The sequence below is a fragment of the Peromyscus maniculatus genome, chromosome 2, assembly GCF_049852395.1.
Source record: "Peromyscus maniculatus bairdii isolate BWxNUB_F1_BW_parent chromosome 2, HU_Pman_BW_mat_3.1, whole genome shotgun sequence".
NCBI classification, from domain to species: Eukaryota; Metazoa; Chordata; class Mammalia; order Rodentia; family Cricetidae; genus Peromyscus; species Peromyscus maniculatus.
In genome coordinates this window covers 90,659,990-90,679,719 of record NC_134853.1, presented here as the reverse complement: position 1 = coordinate 90,679,719, position 19,730 = coordinate 90,659,990, and the positions used below count along the sequence as shown (strand labels likewise).

Below are 19,730 nucleotides of genomic sequence, written 5' to 3'. Positions count from 1 at the left end.
CTTCCTTTGTTGACAAGAGTGTTAACACTGGTGAGACTATAGTAGGAGACACACTCATCTGGAACATTGTTTCAATATAGAATGGTGGAACCTCCCAGGGTTTGACTGAGTAGATCTAGGATGCATCCTAGACTTTAGTTGATATTGATATGCTTGTTTTTAAAGCTCCATAAATTTATGATGAGAAAATTCCACTCATTCCTACACATATGAGTTCACCTCAATGTATGTACTTGGTAGAGAGGAAACAAAAATGAATTTTACTAAGTGAACTGAATTCTACAGGATGTTGTGAAATGTAGAAACAAAGGAAGTAATATGTGTGATTCAATAAGTTTATATACTACTGAATTAAAAAAAAAAACTAAAGAGAAAAGGGGCAAATTTTGAGTATTTCTTAAGACTTTCTGACCACAGAACTTTTGTTCTAAAAGACTTTTGGAGATGGTCTTTCTCAGAACACAGTGTCAAAGGAACTAAACCCAGACGAAGAACAGCCCTCCAGCCTTTTAATTGCCCTGGCTGTCAAAGATGGTGATTTTCTCCCTTGTTAGTGCCGATTCTCATCCTCCAGATAATCTTTCTGAAACAGTAAATTCCAAACCCTTCTGCCTTAGCAGTTGCACATTGCTTTGTATTTCTGCATGGTGCATCTTCACTGAGAGAGAGCATTACTGCAACCAGCAGCTGCCAATGTAACAGCAGGAAGAAACGCCATCTCTGGTATAACTTGGGAATAATTTATTATGTTTGGTTTAGGGACATGCCTAATCTTAGAGAATGAATATTCCCAAGACAACAGCCTCCAATGTAGGTTACTTTCAAGTTTTCAAAGGGCTTTGTACATTGATGGTCATATCAATTCTTTATAACAATCTGTAGGAAAATAAGAGCAAAATTTCATCTCTCCATTTATGGTGAAAAGACCAAGTCAGTTTCTGACTTGCTCATGATTATGACATATGACTCCTTCTACTGCTGTCTTGCAAAGGTCTGGGACCCTATACTTGCCTCAAAATGATTTATATTCTTGTTTATACTGAATCTTCATTTATTCCTCCATCCAGTCTTTCATTAAAGAAATCATAAGTGAATACCTGTTAAGTTCCAGACATCGTACACATTACACAAAAGAGCACTGAGGTAGTGAAGAACACACTAGATGCCCTTATTGGGAGATAATTTGAAATCTAGCATATTTAGTGTCACCTAAGTGACCTCAAATTATAAAAGCATATGTTATTCCTGGAAGGAAATCTAAAAGATTTCCTAAGTCATTGCTATCAATTTATTAAAGGATAACACAAAATACAATGGGGAAATGTCTCAACTAGAGTAACTGAATTAGTTTGTCTTGCTGCTTAATGAATTACTGTAAATCTAGAAGCTAAAATGACAGATCCACATCCTTACAATTTCCATGGGTCGGAATCTGATTGTGATATATTTAGGTATGCTTATGTCTTGTGAGCAAAAATCAAAGTATTGTCTAGAGTGAGCTCTTGTAGTCCATGGGAAATAATGGTCTTCTAAGATCCTTCCTATTATTTGCAATTGTAGGAGCCAGGCCATCATTCTCCTGTTGTTTTCTGGCTAGAATTCACTCTAGATCATATTTGTCACTATCCAACACTTTTTCACTATCCCTCTCTCTTCAAAGGCATGAATAGTATGCTCTTCATACGTTCAGATGCCTCTGACTTGAAAAATATTTCCTCTTAAGCAACAGGACTAATTAGAATAAGTCCTTCAAGATAACCTCACTATCTTTAGGTCCCTTATATAAAAGAACAAAATTACTGAGATGACAGCTCATCATAATGACGGTGTTAGGAGATTTGATTCTGAAAAAAAAATGCAGAGGAAGGAGGCATATTTAGATTTCTCTCTCATATAGGAGCACAGCCAGCTTACAACAGACTAGGGAAAGAATATATCAAGTTTTCTTTTGGGCTCATACTGTATATACTATTCAGAATATTTATTTTTCTATAACTGACCGACTCACATTTAGGGGCTTAAAGCAAGAATTACTGTCTAAACTTATGTTTGTTTGGTTAGAAATTCATGCCTGGATTGTCAAAGCAATTGTTCTCTAGCTGCAGAAGACAGCAGTTTCTCAATTGTGACAACTAGTAGCTGTCCTGACATGGAGATTCCATGAAAACACCAATGGTATCAAAGCAGAGATGGTCAGAAGGCTGTGTTCCATTGATCAACAGCTCATTTTGGGTTCTCTCCATCTAGTCCTTGATCAGCATGGCCAGGTATTTCAGAAAGATCTTTGAGCACCTACAGGTATTTTTCCAACGGATAAGAGATAGAATCTGCTGGCTGCTTCAGTTCTGAGTACATAAATAGTGTATGTCTATTCTACCTCATTTTATTAATAAAAGCAGTGGTAGGATCTGCTGACACTCAAGAAAATAACCAGCCTCCCATCTCTATAAAAAATAGATATAGAGTATGGTTTTCATTTGTTTATTTTCTCAAACAACCCATGTTACAACAGAAAGGAACACATTCCTTATAGACCATGTGTGGAAACATTTTGTAACATAAAATTGATCTTTAGAACTTACTCAAAATCATCTTTTAGTGAGCTTATTTTAATATTGAACCCATTGCTGAATGCTTCACCCAGGTATATGTCTTGTTTTGATTACTATTGTCTTCCTTTCTTGGCTTTCTTGAGGGATGACGACAGGGGACGGTTTCACATAAGCTATTATCATTGTCTTATTTCGTGGGTATATGTACAGTGTGGGCACCAGACGTGGTAAAGAACATTCTGTAAGTCACTGGAGATGTTAATTATGGAAAATTTCCCAAATGTACATTCTACAATTGAATAAACATCACAGAAAATAATCACTGAGCTCCTGTAAAAAGGGCATGGAGTATTTGAACTCCTGTTCTAATTGACAGACAGGGGAGCTGGTTCACAGTGCTATTTCCTGTCTCCTAAAATTAGTGTCTTCGGGGCCAGTGTCCAGCAAGTTCCTAGCAATAAGATTATTTCCTTTTTTAATGTACAATAACCTTGGTAGAATGAAGGTTCCTTTGGAGAAATCTTAAAGAAAGATTAACAGTTATTTTGGGCAATGTGCAAATTCTTTCTTAAGGGGTAGATTTGGATTGTAGACTTTCAGGTACAATTTGTGTAAGCTCAGGCAAATCACTTAATGTTTCTAGTCTCAGTTTTCCATCTATTTCATTGTCCAGACATTGCCCCCAAATCATTTATATCTGTGATTTTGATGTTCTGCCAATATAGCCTCCTCAGCAGCTCCTCTCAGGCTAAATTGCTATCTTGATAGATCCTGACTACCTGTTTTCTCCTGTGTGTGCGTGCGTGTGTGTGTGTGTGTGTGTGTGTGTGTGTGTGTGTGTGTGTATGTACATGTTGAAGATGATAGTTTGGGTAACAATGACTTATTCTGAGTGTGTATTAAACTGTCTTATAAAATAAAAGGTTCAGGTCCACGAATAAATCCAGCATAGCCTGGGGCAGCTATCTGTCAATCATTGGAGCCTAAGGATTTCTTCCTAACCCTGTGGCAATGAAGCTTTGAGCTAGAAGTATTTTGGGCATTTCTTATCTATTTATGGAGCAAGAAAAAAAATGACAATGAATCCTAAGACTCTGGTAACCCAGGGGAGTAAAATTAGGATAAGGATTGGGGAGATGCGTGCCTAAAGCTCATTCTCAGCATTGTGCAATTATTAAGGCCAAGACTGGCAGGGACATCTCCATTTCCACCAGTGTTTGTCATTCTGTATTTGTAGCAAATAGGGCAGTTGACTCACTCTCAGTTGACGTAAGACAAGAAAATAAGTATCTTCAGTTTCTTTATATTGTATTTAGGTTCCCCCACCTCTTTTCCTGAAGCTTGGAAATTGTTTTTTATTTGGATTAGAATTTACAGATTCAGGGGATTGAGTCAGAAATAGAACTGAGTTCTCACACTTAGTGAATAGGTCTTTCTTTTGTTTTGTTTTTAGTCTTCCTTCAGAAATGTCTTTCTATGCTACACCCCACATCCCAGCCTTACATCCAGCTTGCCTGTGGGTGAGGTATAGTCTCAGTGTTGTGACAAGTCACTGGTGACCATTAGGCCATCTCTTCTCCTTTTCTGAGCCTCAGTGTTTCATAATGTTAAAATGGCATTTTTAATACTCCCTCACCCAGCATAGGACAGAGAAAATGTGTGAAGATCAAAGTTAAGTATGAAACAGAAAAACAAAGGACCTTAATGGTTTGACGGTGATGTAAAACTGCTGCAGGTGGGTGTCTACTTAATGCTATTATGCTGAGCATTTTAACAGATTAATTTTGCAAATGTCTTATAGAATTATTGTGTTTCTACAACAAGGACAAACCATCTAAGTGTTAACAAGATGAAATTTCACTCATTTCCCATATGTAAATATCAACAGGATCAAGAAATAGGGCCTTGGAGATGCACAGATGGTTCGGGGTTAAGAAAAATTGCCGCTCTTCCCAAGGACTTATGTTCAGTTCTGAACACTTAAATTAGATGACACACATCCACCTATAACTCCAGCAGTAGGTGATCAAATGACCTCTTTTGGCCTCTGCAAGCACCAGCACATATGTGCGCTACCCACACATGTGTGCGTGAGTGTGTGAGTGTATGCCTGTTCATGGATGAACACAATGGGATTAAAAACTTACCCTATACCATGTGGTAAGCACTGCAATCATGTGCAAAAAAGTAACAGTATGTGGACTGAGCACAATATGTACGTGTGTGTACATGTGTGTGTCTGTATGTATATACATGTAGGTACATATTTATATGTGTATATATGTATGTGTGTATCTGTATATATGAATTAATAACAATTAAGGAAAAAGTTGCCACAATTTCCAGAGGGAGCAAACTTGGGAGTGTATGACATGTGAGAGGAATTGGAGGGAAGAAAGGAAAGAGAGAAGATGATATAATTATGTTTTAATTTAAAAACTAAAAATATAAACACACACACACACACACACACACATATATATGCATACATGTACACACACATATAGAACCCTATCTATCTATCTATCTATCTATCTATCTATCTATCTATCTATCTATATATCTATCTATCATCTGTCTATCTATCTATCTCTATATCTATATCATCTATCTATATCTATATATACATTGGCTCTCAATCTGTATCAAGGTACTCCATGGCCAACACTGTCTTCTGATGGACACATTTGCCATAGGTCAGCTCTATGTTTGTACCAAAAAAATTAGTTAACTAATTAATACACTAATGTGTAGGTGTGCATGTTTACCTGCTGTGGTATACAAGTGAAGGTTGGAGTACCACCTTCTGCAATATGGGTTTCAGTGCTTGGACTCAGGTTGTCAACCTTAATGGCATGTAACTTTAACCTCTGAGCCATCTCATTGGCCTAAATCTGCTTTTTAAAATGAGCACAAACTTCATCTTTGTTTTGTTACCTTTTACTTCTTCTTAGCAATTATCACTCATTGTTTTGTGTAGTTATGGTAGGCTTATCTCCTAGGAGATCCAGACTGTGGGCAGATATCTGTTCTGTTGCTGATGGACCTTTGCATGGTCTCCAGGTTGGGGCTGCAAGGAATACTGTGGCCATCTTAATCCATGCCTTTCAGGGTACTTGTGTTTTTTTACTGTATACATACTAGGGGTCAAACTGCTGGCATACATAAGTTAGTGTGTTCATTTTGCTAAATACTTCAGCTGGAAATCATTTTTTCCCATCACTGTACAGAGAAGTTGCATTTACTGTATGTCTTTATCAATATTTATCATTTCCCTTGATTTTTCTTTTTTCTTTCCTTTTTTATTTTAATTTTGTCAATTTAAATTTTATTTTAGCTATTCCTCTGAAGTTATACATCATTGAAATTTTGACTTATATCTTAATGATGAACAAAAGTAGAGTTTCACAGGCTTACTAGCATTTTAAAAAAACACTTTGTTAAAGGAACTACCTGCTTCTATCATTTACCCATGTTCCATTGATGCTGGTGACTTGTTCTTATGGAATTATAGTACTTTATGTGGTGTTTTAAACCATTCAAAATTGTACAACAAAATGTTTTAGAAATATTAAATCTATTTCTTCTTCTTCTGGATGCTGGGAATTCCAAGACCAAGAAGTCCACACAAATGTCGGAGGCTGAATTTCTGGTCCCTCTAACCGTGTTTTCTCATGATAGAAGGCTTCACGGGTCTCTTTTGGTCCCCATGTATAAAACCAATAATTGCATTCATGAGTACTTCATTCTCATGGCCTCATCAACTCCCAATGCCCCCACCTCCTAACACCATCTCTTTGAAAACTGAGATGTCAGGTGATGGATTTAGGGGACACAAACAATCTTACCATGGCTTGGATTACAAAAGAAATCTATTGTTGGCTGGAGGTACTTTAATTCATTGTGTTGTCTCTAATTTCAGTATTTTTTGTTGGGTGTGGTTTAAGCTTAACCTTTTTCTATTAATCAATATTTATTCTGTGGTAAGTGCTTTAAAGAAATATCCCCCTTCTCTAATATCATGAAGATAATTGCCTTTGTTTTTTTTGTTAAATTAGTTAGTCCTTGTGGCTGTTGACTGTTCACAAATTTGCCATCATTTGTTTTGATTTGTTGGAATAGAAGCAATTGTTACCAGATTTCATTGTTTAATATTGGTAGTTAACTCGTCCATCAACACTTGTTGAATTTTTCTTTCTTGTAGTTATTTTTTTTTCAATTCATAATTACTGATTTGAAAGGAACACTTTACTGTGTGAGCTCAGGAAAAGGGAGCACAGTCCTTGTTTTCATAAGAGATCCTGAGCACCTACTGTAAATCTGAAACTTCTATGCATTCTCTTATCTGATGCTAAGAATGGCCTTGCAAGGCATATGCTATTATTCCATTCTGTACTAGAGACAACAGAAGCTTAGAAAGGACAAGCGATTGGTTCAAGGTTAAATAATGTACTCATTAAGATTCAATACTGTTTTTTTTTTCTTCCCTGACTCCAACGCCCATGTCTAGTCTAGCTCTGTCTTTTGAAAGCATTCTAGTGGCAAAGTTCATTAGAACTGTGGCAGATGAGCAACCAGTGAAACCAGACTATTAAGCTATAATCAGCTGGGCTGTTTTAGTAACACACAAGAATCTCCATGTGGGACATTTGCAGTATGTGATTATTCCTTGCCTTCAATAGCAAGAATGGCAAATACTTACAACTTCCTTGCATTGGAAACTGTCAGAAGCTTTTCACATTCAAGTTAGCTCTTAAAACAAAGTGCGAGGTAGATATTGTGTTCCTCATTTGACAGATAAGAAAACAGTCAGGACTTGGGAAAGTGACTCAGTTGGTAAAGTTCTTGTCTGGTAAGCATGAATACCTTGGTTCCATCACTAACACCCACATAAAAAAGAAGCCTCCGTTATTAGTTCATGACAAAGAGAGGTGGCTCCTGGGAGCACAGTGTCTGGCAAGCCTAGACTAACCAGTGAGCCTCCTTTCCCAGTGCAAGACCCTACCACAAGAAACAAGGTGTTGGGCTCCTGAGGAAATACTGGTTAGCCTATGGCTCCCAAGTGTATGGGCACACATGTGTACACACACACACACACACACACACACACACACACACACACATACACACACACACATTCAAACACGTGTGAAAGTGTGTGCACAAAGAAAAGAAGGAAGGCTGAGTGTCAAAGAGTTGGTGAGTCATTCAAGGTCAAATATCCAATATCAAATAGTGTTAGTACAAACAGAGTCCTTACTTAACTGTTTTCTACACTGTGATCAGCCCAAGCATTGACCTATGTGGCTATTGTCTCACTTCAAGGTTAAAATAGGCCACTAGGCTTTTCTCTCCCTTGTTCTGAGGCTTTTATTGTCCTGCATATGTGCTGCCCAGGACAAACAGCACACTCTGACAGCCTCCACATGGGAGCACCTGCTGCTTTCAGTCTTTCTTGCATCTCTGAGAGGCTCTTGCTCCTTCCATCATCTGTCTTCAGTACTTCCATGCCCCAAAGCAAAACTCTGAATTTGAATATGCAGCTGATGTTGCCTGTCACCTCCTTCCAGACACAGAAGAGTGTAATTGCAAAAATTGTTTCATAATCCTCCCCAATTAAGATTCTGACAACCTAATTTGAAAGACCAGGTTGGATTTTTTACTTTGCAGCTTGCCTCCTTCCTCCTTCCACACTCACACCTGCCCCCTGCAAGCATACTTACTGCCTTCACACCACAGTTCCCAACTAGAAAATGTCCCCAGCAGGGCATGAGACCACACAACTCTCCATTTGGTCTTTCCTTGCTCATTGTTATGTGCTACTCAGTGAAGCTCTGACATCATGTGAAGAACTGAGAAGGAGAAATGGGCTATTAAGGCCACGGAAGGATCTCAAATAGGGCGATGATTAAAACATAAATATTTGTTCAGAGAAAAGAATGAACAGAGTGAGCCTGATGGCTAGTTATAATTAAGACTGGCATAGCCATGAGCCAGTTCTCCAGGAATCTGACACTAGAGACATGTGCAAGTTTGACCAGTACCGTTCTTTCAGAACATTCATAAGCATGGCTGCATCCACACACTCACGTATATGTATATATACGTGTGTGTGTGTGTGTGTGTGTGTGTGTGTGTGTGTGTGTGTGTGTGTGGACACACACATGCACAGTGTACAAAGAACAGTGTATACCAGAGACCTAGGAGTAAGTACTGGTCTCCCAGTTTCAGCCTGTCTTTTGCACAATATACACATTGTGGAACCATGCAGATTTACTTAGACACCCATTACAATGCCAAAGAAGCACCTAGGAAGACACACAGGACACAAATAAAAGAATATTTTGTAATTCCACTTCTTTTTTTTTTCATTTCCTCTCCACTTTTAAAAACATACTTCTATTAAACAAATAGACCATAAGGATTATAGTTTTCTATTTTAGCCTAGATGCACCCCCCATCCTCTTGGCACTCGATTTGTGTGATCTTCCCTAAAATGCCACAGGCCAGGCACCGCATTCCCAGCTTAGGCAAAACCTCCAATTAAAATCAGCAGGGAGGTTGCTTGAATTAGTATTCCCAGCCAGGGCTCCCCAGCCTGATGGTTCTGAAAGGGAGATGTGAGCCTTTAAACAACGGATGGGAAGCCCTGGGTGGCAAAGCCTCTGTCCTCCAAATGACAAGGGACTCATGCTGTGTCACTAGGAGACCTGTCAGGTTGCCAGAACTTCCTGGCTGAGGCAAAGACAGGGCCCGCAGGGAAGCAGCTGAGGTGTCTCCAGGGTTCTGAGAGTGATTTAGATCCACTCTGGGGTTTAGAGGGCAAGCAATATATACTATGATCACTGAGAGTGTGCTAAGATCATATTTAGAAATATTGAACTCTGGCCATGTCTATTCTGTGTGACCATGGGTGAGTGACAGTCCTTCTCTGGTTTTAACACCCTTATCAGTGATGTAGAAATCAGAAGCAAATCCTGTCTCATGTGGGTAATGTGAGGGTGAAGAGATAACTGCTGTGATCTAGGAGGTACTTCCAAGTATTAGCTGTCCATGTCATCAACCCAGTGGCAGTGTGGTGTCGAATTCAAAACATGACAGAGATAGGCTGTTAATTTGAAAGGTTTTTCTTAAAAGTTCTCTGCTTTTATCTGAAGGCACTGTGGATGCTAATCAATCAAGCAACAGATTTTAACAGTTTAGAAGTGAACCTTCAGCTTCCTGTCCTCCTTCCCCTTTACCCTCTCCCGCACTGTCTCTTCCTTCCGTCCTTCTCTTCTTCCCACTCTCTCCCCTCCCTTCACTCCAACTCCCATCAGAATGAATTGAATATCTCATCCAACAGAAAGATGCTGATTTGCCTGCAAATGGAAGATGCTGTGGCTGGATCCCCAGGGACAGAGAAAAACATTTTTTAAACATGGTTCTAGCTGCCTCACACTGACTGCCTAACAGTGGGTCTGTTTGAGCATTGTGGGACCCTCCCATACAGAACTGGCCTATTAAGCTCTTTCCCTGTCGCCAAAGTTGAGGTGGCTGTCACCAGCTAGCCTGGGAAATGTTATTTATAGATCACAGTCCCTCCTACCCTTGGTCCCCATCCTCTTCCTGTGTGCTCATCAGAGAGTTCCAATTATCTGTGAATGGAGAAGAGACACCCTGGAAGGTTCAGAGGAAGCAAGGCATGTGATAATAGGTTCTTACATGCTCCAACTTTCTGTATTTTCCTATTCTTTCCATTTGTTTTTCTTTGTATTTCTACTCCTTCCTCCGTGTTCTCCTTATTGCTTTAATATCATACTATGGTGTATAGCACCAAGTATACCCATACTAGATTACAAAGGTTAGTATTTGAATGGTATGTTACCTCATTTCTCAAGTCCCCATTATCTTCTTCCACACCATGGTGATGACATGTGGCACTTGGGGGAAGAGTTACATGAACACTCCCTATCACCATTCATGATACACAGTGGCACACTGGCAAGGCATGGAATCCCTCCACTGGTTTAGGGTTCCATCTCTAATGGCAATTTTATTACTCAGATTCACTGGGTAGAGACAGAAAATTTATAGGAGATTATTTTGATTAAGGCTGACTTACTGTTTGAAGTTACTTGCATTAAAAAAAAAATCAGTAAGTGTGCTCAAGTGTGTGAGCACACACCACATACAGAATGACCTGAGCTTGTTTTTGAGGTTTTAATCTCCTCAAAATAAGGTGTTGAAAAGTAACATGATGCTCCCTGACCTTGTGGGCTAGGAAGCACCAACAACACTGCTCTTACACTCTCTGGTGCTCCTACTCTTGTATAAAGGAAAGGGGATGAATCACTGATCCACGCCCAAGCCTATGGCTCTCCAGTGGCCATATTCTCGGAATCTTGTAACTTATGGCAACTGAACCTGTTTCTATCCTGCGCACTCTGGTTGTGCCATACAGTCTGTCTAGTAGCTCCCATCTATCCTTCTGTCCATCATCTCCAACATGAAGTCCTTTTCTCCCCTCTGTCACCCCACTTTTCCCTCTGTTTCCTCTTTCCTGGGCTTTGCACCCCTTAGACCCCTCCTTCACACCACTTCCCTTCTGGGTCCTGGTGCTGTATCATTAATGCCCCCTTTGATACAGCCCACAACCTCATGATTATTCCAAGCTCAGGAGACGCAGGTGCCATGCAGCCTGCTAATGTGTCTCAGAGGGCCTCTGTCCCCGATCCCTCCTGCCTGACAAGGCTGGAATCCTAATTCCCCAGCAGCCCCCTGGCTTGTAGCAGCATCACCAGGAACTTTCATCTTTTTATTCTCCTCACTGAGGATTCTGAGAGTTCCACCACAATGGAGCATTGATAGGAGGAGCGGGGGCTGTGATCCCGACAAAGGGTCCCAAAGATGAGACACGAGAAAGGGGGCGCTCTACGGGCTTATAGAATGCCTTGCAGATGGGAACAGAAGCGCTCTAAATGGGGTACTGTGCTGTCACTTGGAGAGGGAGTGACAGGGGCAAGTGTGGGCCATTTGAAAGAGGCATTTTGAAATAACGCTCTTGTCAGATGTAACCACGCAATCGCAGCCGCATGGAGGGCCCCTGCAGCTCGCAAAAAATATCAGATGACTCATACCCAATATTCAGTCAATGTTCTGATTTGGGAAGTGAGAGCCACACAGCTCATTATGATTCTTGCTCCGTTTCCTGAAAGCTGGGCCTGCTGTTCTCCAGGCTGTAATAGGATTGGTCTCACGAAGCAGAGACCAGAGAGGCCTGCGGCTGTGTGGGTGGATGGTATGGAAAACTAATACTGCCGTCCTGAGGGGAGAGGGAGAAGTTTGTTTTCTTTCCTCTTTTTTTTTCCTTTTTGTTAATAAAACGTAAGAAGGAAAATATTTTTTTTTGTTCATTCATTTAGCAAACATTTATAGTTAGTGAGGTTGTGTGCTAGGTGCTGGGGGAAGAAGGGCTCCCCCACCTGCCAAACCTGAGAAGCTGGAGGAGAAACTAAAAATGAGGCAAACAGTTCAAATATAATGCCTTGGGGTGTTGTGAAGGAGGTTTTATTACCAGGTGGGGATGTTTCTGTGGATTAAACAGGTAGACAATTTCAGAAAGCTAATTATTCCACCATTTTGCTCAGCTGATAAGCAACTCATTTAAAACCTAAGCCAGTCAGGCAGCCATTTGAACAGTATCCATTTTCAAATGGCTGTAACAAAAGGGTTTCCTTTAGACTTCAGAGCAGCATCCCAGAGAATGTCTCAGGACCTTCAAAGGAAGAGCTTATTCTCTGAGATATGAGCACTGTGTATCATTACATTTTTTTTTATATAATTACTGTATGCTAGACTTTTCTCAGCACTTTAAATATATCATCTCAGCAACCCTCCTGGAAGTCTCTTGAGATAGACTTTATTATCCCCATTTTAGCAAAGAATGCCAAGGATTCAAGAGATGCAATGACTCATTTCCAGTCTCAGGACAGTTTTCTTTTCTTTCTTTTTTTTTTTTTTCTATTTGTTTGTTTCATTTTTCCCTGACTTCAGTTCTGTTTGAACCAACAACACCCATGCCCTTCAACCTTAGACTCTACTGCCTCTTCAATGACTTGGGAGTTGATAATTTGGCAACTGTAAGCCAGGACAGACTCTTGGCTAACATGTTCCACTGCAGGGGTAGAGTGCAGATGGGCTTCTGTTAACAACCTCATAGCCCTGGAAAATCATAACGATGGGCTCCAGCAGCAGCAGCAGTGATGTCATCCCAGCCCTTGCATGTAGTCTTAAGACAGGGGTTTATTTTTTTCTTTTTAAATTCTGGATTGATAGAAAATGCCCAAAGCTAAGTGAGTGTGTCAAGGGACTTCCCTTCTCACTGGTCGTGTGATTGTAAATCCACCATTTAGCCTTGGAGCTTCTGTGGCCATGCTTATAAAATAAACTGACAATTCCTTTGCACCAAGAGCAGTGTTTTGTTGAACCCTTAATGCCTACCAAATTTAAAGCTAGATTCCACATAAAAATTAATGTAATCCTTACAACAGCCCTGTGTGATAGAAGGAGTGAGTGGGGAGACTAAGGAAACTGTCCACTGATACCTCTGTTCATATACAGAAGAGTCAAAAATTATATTAAATCTCTAATGATGCTTGAATCTCAAGTCATTGTCTAGGTGTTGGTGACAGGTGCAAGTAGGAAACTTGGAGTAACAATGCCATATGCAGGCTAAAGACTGCTAGGCAGATACAAAGGACTATTGGTAAAGTGGAAGACAGCCAAGAGGAGACTTCAACAGAAATGGGGAAAACAAGAGGCCTCTGGGGTGACTGCCTTACATATTTTTTGTATATTCTTCTGCTATTTCTTATTGGCTCACAGATGTTTCTTCATTGAAATATTTTAGGGTCTAGAATCTGGGTCCAGATACTAGTATCATTCACAGTGAGGGGAGACAATGGTCAGGGGTTATAGAGACACAGTTTGCAATAAAAATGCCACACAATTGAGAATTTAGAACTCTGGACACCTCAAGAACATATACTTTTACTGCATGTTATGGAAAACTACTGTGTGAGAATCATACCAGATATATGGAAGCACTCATGAACTCTAGAATATGATACATTGAAGTTTTTTGTTGTTATTGTTCTTAGCAGGGCTGGGCATTTCATAACCTCATCAAAGAAAGGTGTGGAGAGCATTAAATCCTCTGATGTTTACATAAAAAACATAATGACCCTCAAATCTTTCCCATGGGGGCTTGTTCATGATGTGTTCTCATCCTGAAAGTGTTTTCATGTTTAGACACTATGCTTCCTAAACCAAACTTCTCAGTGCCTATGGAATGGATAGACATGGATAGACATTTGGCCTAAGCCCTCCTCTTCAAAGATGTCCATAGAGGATGTTAGAAGTGTAACGTACAAAGTGGTACAACTGGCTTTGTGCCATTATACAGGATAACAATGTATTTATATGTATTTATTAGTACTTATTCACTCTACATGGTCTTATAGTTGATTTACTTATTCTTTTCTGCGTGGATATGTGTTTTCACATTTGTGTGAGTATGACTGTAGCTGGGTTCACATGCCCATGAGTGTATAAGCATGTGGAAATTAGAGGCCAAACTTGGACATCGTTCTTCAGAAGCCATCAAATTTGTTTTTTTAAATGTCTCTCACTGGGTCATAGGGCTCTCCAATTAGGCTAGATAGATGGCCAGTGAGTCTCAGGGATCCTCCTATCTTTGGCCTCCACATTCTAAGATTGTAAGTGTGGGTGGGCCAGCTTTTTACATGGATACTTGGGATTAATCTTCATTCCTTGTACTTGAACGGCAAGCATTTTACCAACTAAGCCGTCACTCTAATGCCCCTTTTCATTCATTGGGAGGCTCCAACTTGCATGATCAGTTGTATAATGCACCTCACAACCCCATTCATGGTAACTCACATTCTCCATTTTCCTTCTTTTTCACAGGACAATTCAGCAGTGGCTTGCAAGGGTCCAGTCACTTCTCTACTGCAATGAGAATGGGTTCTGGGGAACCTTCCTGGAGAGCCAGAGGAGTTGTGTATGCCATGGTAGTACCACACTGTGCCAGCGTCCCATCCCATGCATCATAGGTGGGAACAACAGCTGTGCCATGTGCAGCCTGGCAAACATCTCACTCTGTGGCTCCTGCAATAAGGGCTACAAGCTGTACAGAGGCCGCTGTGAACCACAGAATGTGGACTCTGAACGGAGCGAGCAGTTCATCAGCTTTGAGACCGACCTGGACTTCCAGGACTTGGAACTGAAGTACCTGTTGCAGAAGATGGACTCGCGTCTCTATGTTCACACTACCTTCATCAGCAATGAGATTCGCCTTGATACGTTCTTCGACCCTCGGTGGCGCAAGCGCATGTCCCTCACTCTCAAGAGCAACAAGAACCGCATGGACTTCATCCACATGGTGATTGGCATGTCCATGCGTATCTGCCAGATGCGCAACAGCAGCCTGGACCCTATGTTCTTTGTCTATGTCAATCCTTTCAGTGGAAGCCATTCAGAGGGCTGGAATATGCCCTTTGGGGAATTTGGCTACCCACGTTGGGAGAAGATCCGTCTGCAAAACAGCCAATGCTACAACTGGACTCTCTTGCTGGGCAATCGGTGGAAAACTTTTTTTGAGACTGTCCATATTTACCTGCGTAGTCGGACTCGGCTACCTACCCTACGTAATGAGACCGGCCAGGGCCCCGTGGACCTGTCGGATCCCTCCAAGAGGCAATTCTACATTAAGATATCAGATGTGCAGGTGTTCGGGTACAGCCTGAGGTTCAGCGCTGACCTCCTTCGAAGTGCCGTGCAGCAAGTGAATCAGTCCTACACACAGGGTGGTCAGTTCTACTCCTCTTCATCCGTGATGCTCCTCATGTTGGACATTCGGGACCGAATTAATCGTCTGGCCCCTCCTGTGGCCCCAGGAAAACCCCAGCTGGACTTGTTTTCCTGTATGCTGAAGCACCGCCTGAAGCTGACTAACAGTGAGATTATCAGGGTGAACCATGCCTTGGACCTCTACAACACTGAGATCCTCAAACAGTCTGACCAGATGACAGCCAAACTCTGCTAACCCGGGACCCTTTGCCATGAACTTTCCTTTCTGTTGTACACATACAACAGAATAAAATAAAGCAAAACAAAAGAAAACACATACAAACACACACAAATTTGTAAAATGTAATTAATATTCAAAAGAAAGGAGGAAAAAAAATCTTCATTTGTTGGAAACTAAAGTGTTCTAGCAACTGTATAAAACTGTGGGGCATGTCTGTTACTACTATATTCTGTCATGAAGATGGGTCTCAGACTTTTGTGGAGCTTTGAGGTGGTGGCTTCTTGGGCCTCAGGTGCTGTGTGGAGGGGGGGAGAAGGGGAGAGCATATGAAATGAATTGTAAAGACCTCTGCTGTGCAGGTGCTAAGATTAAACACTAAAAGAGAAAGAAAGAGATATATGTAATGTACCTCTGACACTGCCATTTTTCCTTGTGGGAGGAAATGGACGTAGATAAAGAAGATATTTCTTCGGTTAACATTTCTTCCCTCTCTATGCTTAATTCTTTGTGCTTCTTTTAATGCTTTGATGGGTTGGGGGATGCAAAGCATTGCAGTCTTACCTATAGGGCTTCTTTACTTCTCAATAAACGGAAGATAATGGAAGCTGGCTAATAGGTGGGGCTGGAAGAACATAAGCTGACACAACTGTAGAACAGCGAATAACTTTAGATACTACCTTCTCAAGCCCCTTAGTCTAGAAATTAGGGTCAAAGGAAAACAGCATGCTCATGAATACACCCATAATAACTGCCCCAGTACTGGTTTGAATCTGACCTTCTGGTTCCCTTGCCCACATACATTCTTTCTAAGTACTGTGGACACTTTTGTGTTTTCTGCTCCAAAAGTTTTTACTAAAGGGTAAAAGATTTCTCTATTCAAGATTGTATTTGATAGCTGTTTTGCTTGTGTAAAATTTTTTTCCACCTACTTTCTCTAAGAAGAAATATAGTATCATATTGTTCAGAAATATTTTCCCTATTAAGGGTGTTTTTTAATTTTAATATAGCCAATGACCAAGTAATAACAATAATAATTATGTAAGTTTTAGTACTGTGTTAGAATACCAAAGGCTTCTCAAGTACTTTTTAATTACTGTTGGAATAACTTAGAATACACATGAGCACAAGTGCATATGCATCAACCACTTGCCACGCGTGTGTGCACAGTATAAACACTGCCACTTCTTGTGAGGGCCTTGGGTTTAGTAGCATGAGAGACACAAGAATGCAGGCTCTTCTCAAGACACTTCTGCAGAAGATTTGGGAGGACATTGCTTATTAGCCTTAGGGTATCAGCATTTGTTTTTCCACTGGATAGTATGGGGCAAGAGATACTTGTCTGCAATCTAGATAGTCATTTGGGCATTGGGAGCGAAATGCAGAATCATGAATGTGTACAGTGGAAAATAGAAATATTCTGATCTAAGTCATCATTGCTTGCCTGGACAGGAAACTGCTTAATTCTCTTTTACACTTTCCTTGAATGCTGCTTTCACCAATGGGAAGGAATAATTCCCATTTCAGCTTATGTTATAAAAGCTATCTAATGATTAGCTATCACTCCATACTTTACACACCCGCAACCCAGCACACACTGGCTTCAGTTCTGTTACATGCATTTGTCTTTCATGATATGTTCTCTACACTGTAGATGTCACCAGCACACCATATGAACCCATTCAAATAATACTTTAGAGTGAAAAGGGAGGGCTTCAGTGTAAAAAAAAAAAAAATTCCTGGCTTCTTAGAGTGAATATGAGGGGCAAAATATTTTTTTTCATAAAACTAAATTAAAATTTTAATATTATTATTTTAGATATGAATTAACCTACATTTACATTCTCAGCTTTTGTTCATATAGTTTGGAAATCCTTTATGTAAGGAATCACTTTACAGAATGTCCCCAGAGCATAAGCAGATCCAGGAACTCATCAAACAATTTTTAAGCATCTAGTACATGAATGGAGAATATCTGAAATATAAATATTGAAAGGAAATTGTCCATGTTTTCTGACATTCAAATAGTAATTAAAGGGATAAACATGTAAGCCGATGACTTAAATATATTTTTATATATACATATTTAGGATATATACATATATATCACCAAGATGAGTGTCATTATAGAATTGGGCATATAGAAAATAGCCCTGAGGAAACTATAATCTGCTTGGCAGTCTGGAAAAGAAACTCTCTATAGAAGAAATAGTTATATTGTCAGTGTTGGAAAATAATTAGAACTTTGACAAGTAGAAGGAACATGATCAGAGAAAGGATGAAAACAAATACATATCTTCTGAAGAGCATTTAGGACTAGCCCTAACAACAACTTCTCAAAGTGTCATTTTTAAGTGAAAATACTGTCTGCAAGAGTGAGAATATTGATTCTATAGGAGAAATAGAGACAACCATCCACAATCATCATGACCTAAACAATTTTTCAGACAGATTACCCTCAGCTCACTTTCCTTTCTCCCTTATCTCCAACTCCCAAGGACTTCCCCATAACTCCTTCCTGGAATCTCCTTGCAAGCTGAAGGGCTTGGAAGGTTGCTAGGCAGTCTTCATCTTCATGACAATGCTCCTTCATCCTTATCACAATGACATTAGGACCTTCAATCTAGTCCTCATCAGTCTTTACCCAAGGTATTTGTGGGGAAAAGTCACTCCCCCTTCACCTTGCAAATATGAGGCAGTCATTTCATCTTGGAGATACATACAGTGTATGATGTTGAAAAATTAGGGAAATATAGTTATTTTAAAGAAGAAAAATTAAATCACTAAAATGTAGTCTAAGATGAGAGTTAAAGGCTTGGCACTGATGGAACACAAAAATCCTGTAGAGTTCCATTGTCTTGTGCTTCAGTCTGACTCTGAGCCCTTTGAAATACAAAGATTGTCTCTAACTGTGAGGAAGAGAATCCTGAAGCCTTTGAGTGGGATTTTAATTCAATTAGATTCTTACCAATTTCATGCAGCAACTGAAGACCTACAGTCTCTGATTAATATGCTGATGCTAAGACACAAGAGTGAACAGAATGCCCATTTGGATAAGGCTTGGCAGCAAAGCATGTCATCACCATGGAAACCACAGAAAGCCATTAATTAGCTATCAAGTAAAATCATTGGAAAATTCTAGACCATGGCATATCTGCCCTCTTTAAAGTCTAGGGTGACGAGAGGGTTGCACTAACAGTAAGACTTTCTTTAGAGATTAAAATTATAGTTACCCAGAGACTGCATCTTTTAATGTAGAAAAAATGTTAGTATGCAAAACTAATGAACACAATGACAATGAGACTTAAGGTTATTCTAGTAGAAAAATATAATTTCTGATATGTAGTTGCTTCTTGGGTTGTCTAAGTTAAAATAAAATAATCTTAATAATAAATAATATAACTTATTCATGGTTCTGTGAGAAGAAAATGATCATAATAGAAATATGGATCCACTAGATGGTGATAAATGATCATGAGAGGATATCACAACACTAAAAGGAGGGAGGAGTGACTAACTGCTAATGGAATAGACGCAGAATGTATCACTTGCCAATTAATAGAGGAGGAAAACAAATATTAAGAAGGCAGTACAGGAGAAAAGTAAAATAGCCAGATACATATACAGACAGCAACAAAAACTTTTTATCTAAATAATCACACTAACTGTAATTGGATAAAATTGATATATTAAAAAACAGTTTGTCAGGTTTCAAGTTATTGGTTAACAGATAAACAAATAATGTTTGAAGATAAGAGAATGAGTAAAGAAACACTGGAAAAATATCAGTAAAATAAAATAGATGTTGCATTGTTAATGGCTGTCAAGAGAATTCAAAAATTAAAATAGTCGCTTTATTACAAAGAACAAATAGACAACTAAACACATAAAAAGAAGACACTTAGTATTAAATGAGTATTAGAAGATCTTTCAAATTTCAGCAATGAAGAATTAGTCAAAAAGTTATGTCATCAGTTTTCTTCACTGACTGTGAACTTAGCGGCCTTTTCACTATCTCAAAATTAAAGGTCACTGATGCTAATTACCTAACCAATACAAGAATCTGCCTTATGGAATTTCAACCAGTG

General features: G+C 39.7%; 1 protein-coding gene across 1 annotated transcript in view; it reads left to right on the top strand.

Moving 5' to 3' along the window:
• The window catches only part of Brinp1 (BMP/retinoic acid inducible neural specific 1), a 182,411-nt gene extending 166,295 nt beyond the window's left edge, over positions 1-16,116 (top strand). Inside the window, exon 8 of the mRNA XM_006979572.4 lies at positions 14,523-16,116. Within this exon, the coding sequence (XP_006979634.1) occupies positions 14,523-15,660 (1,138 nt within the window). The 3' untranslated portion in view covers positions 15,661-16,116. The remainder of the gene's footprint in view (positions 1-14,522) is intronic.
• Positions 16,117-19,730: the final 3,614 nt, after the last annotated feature.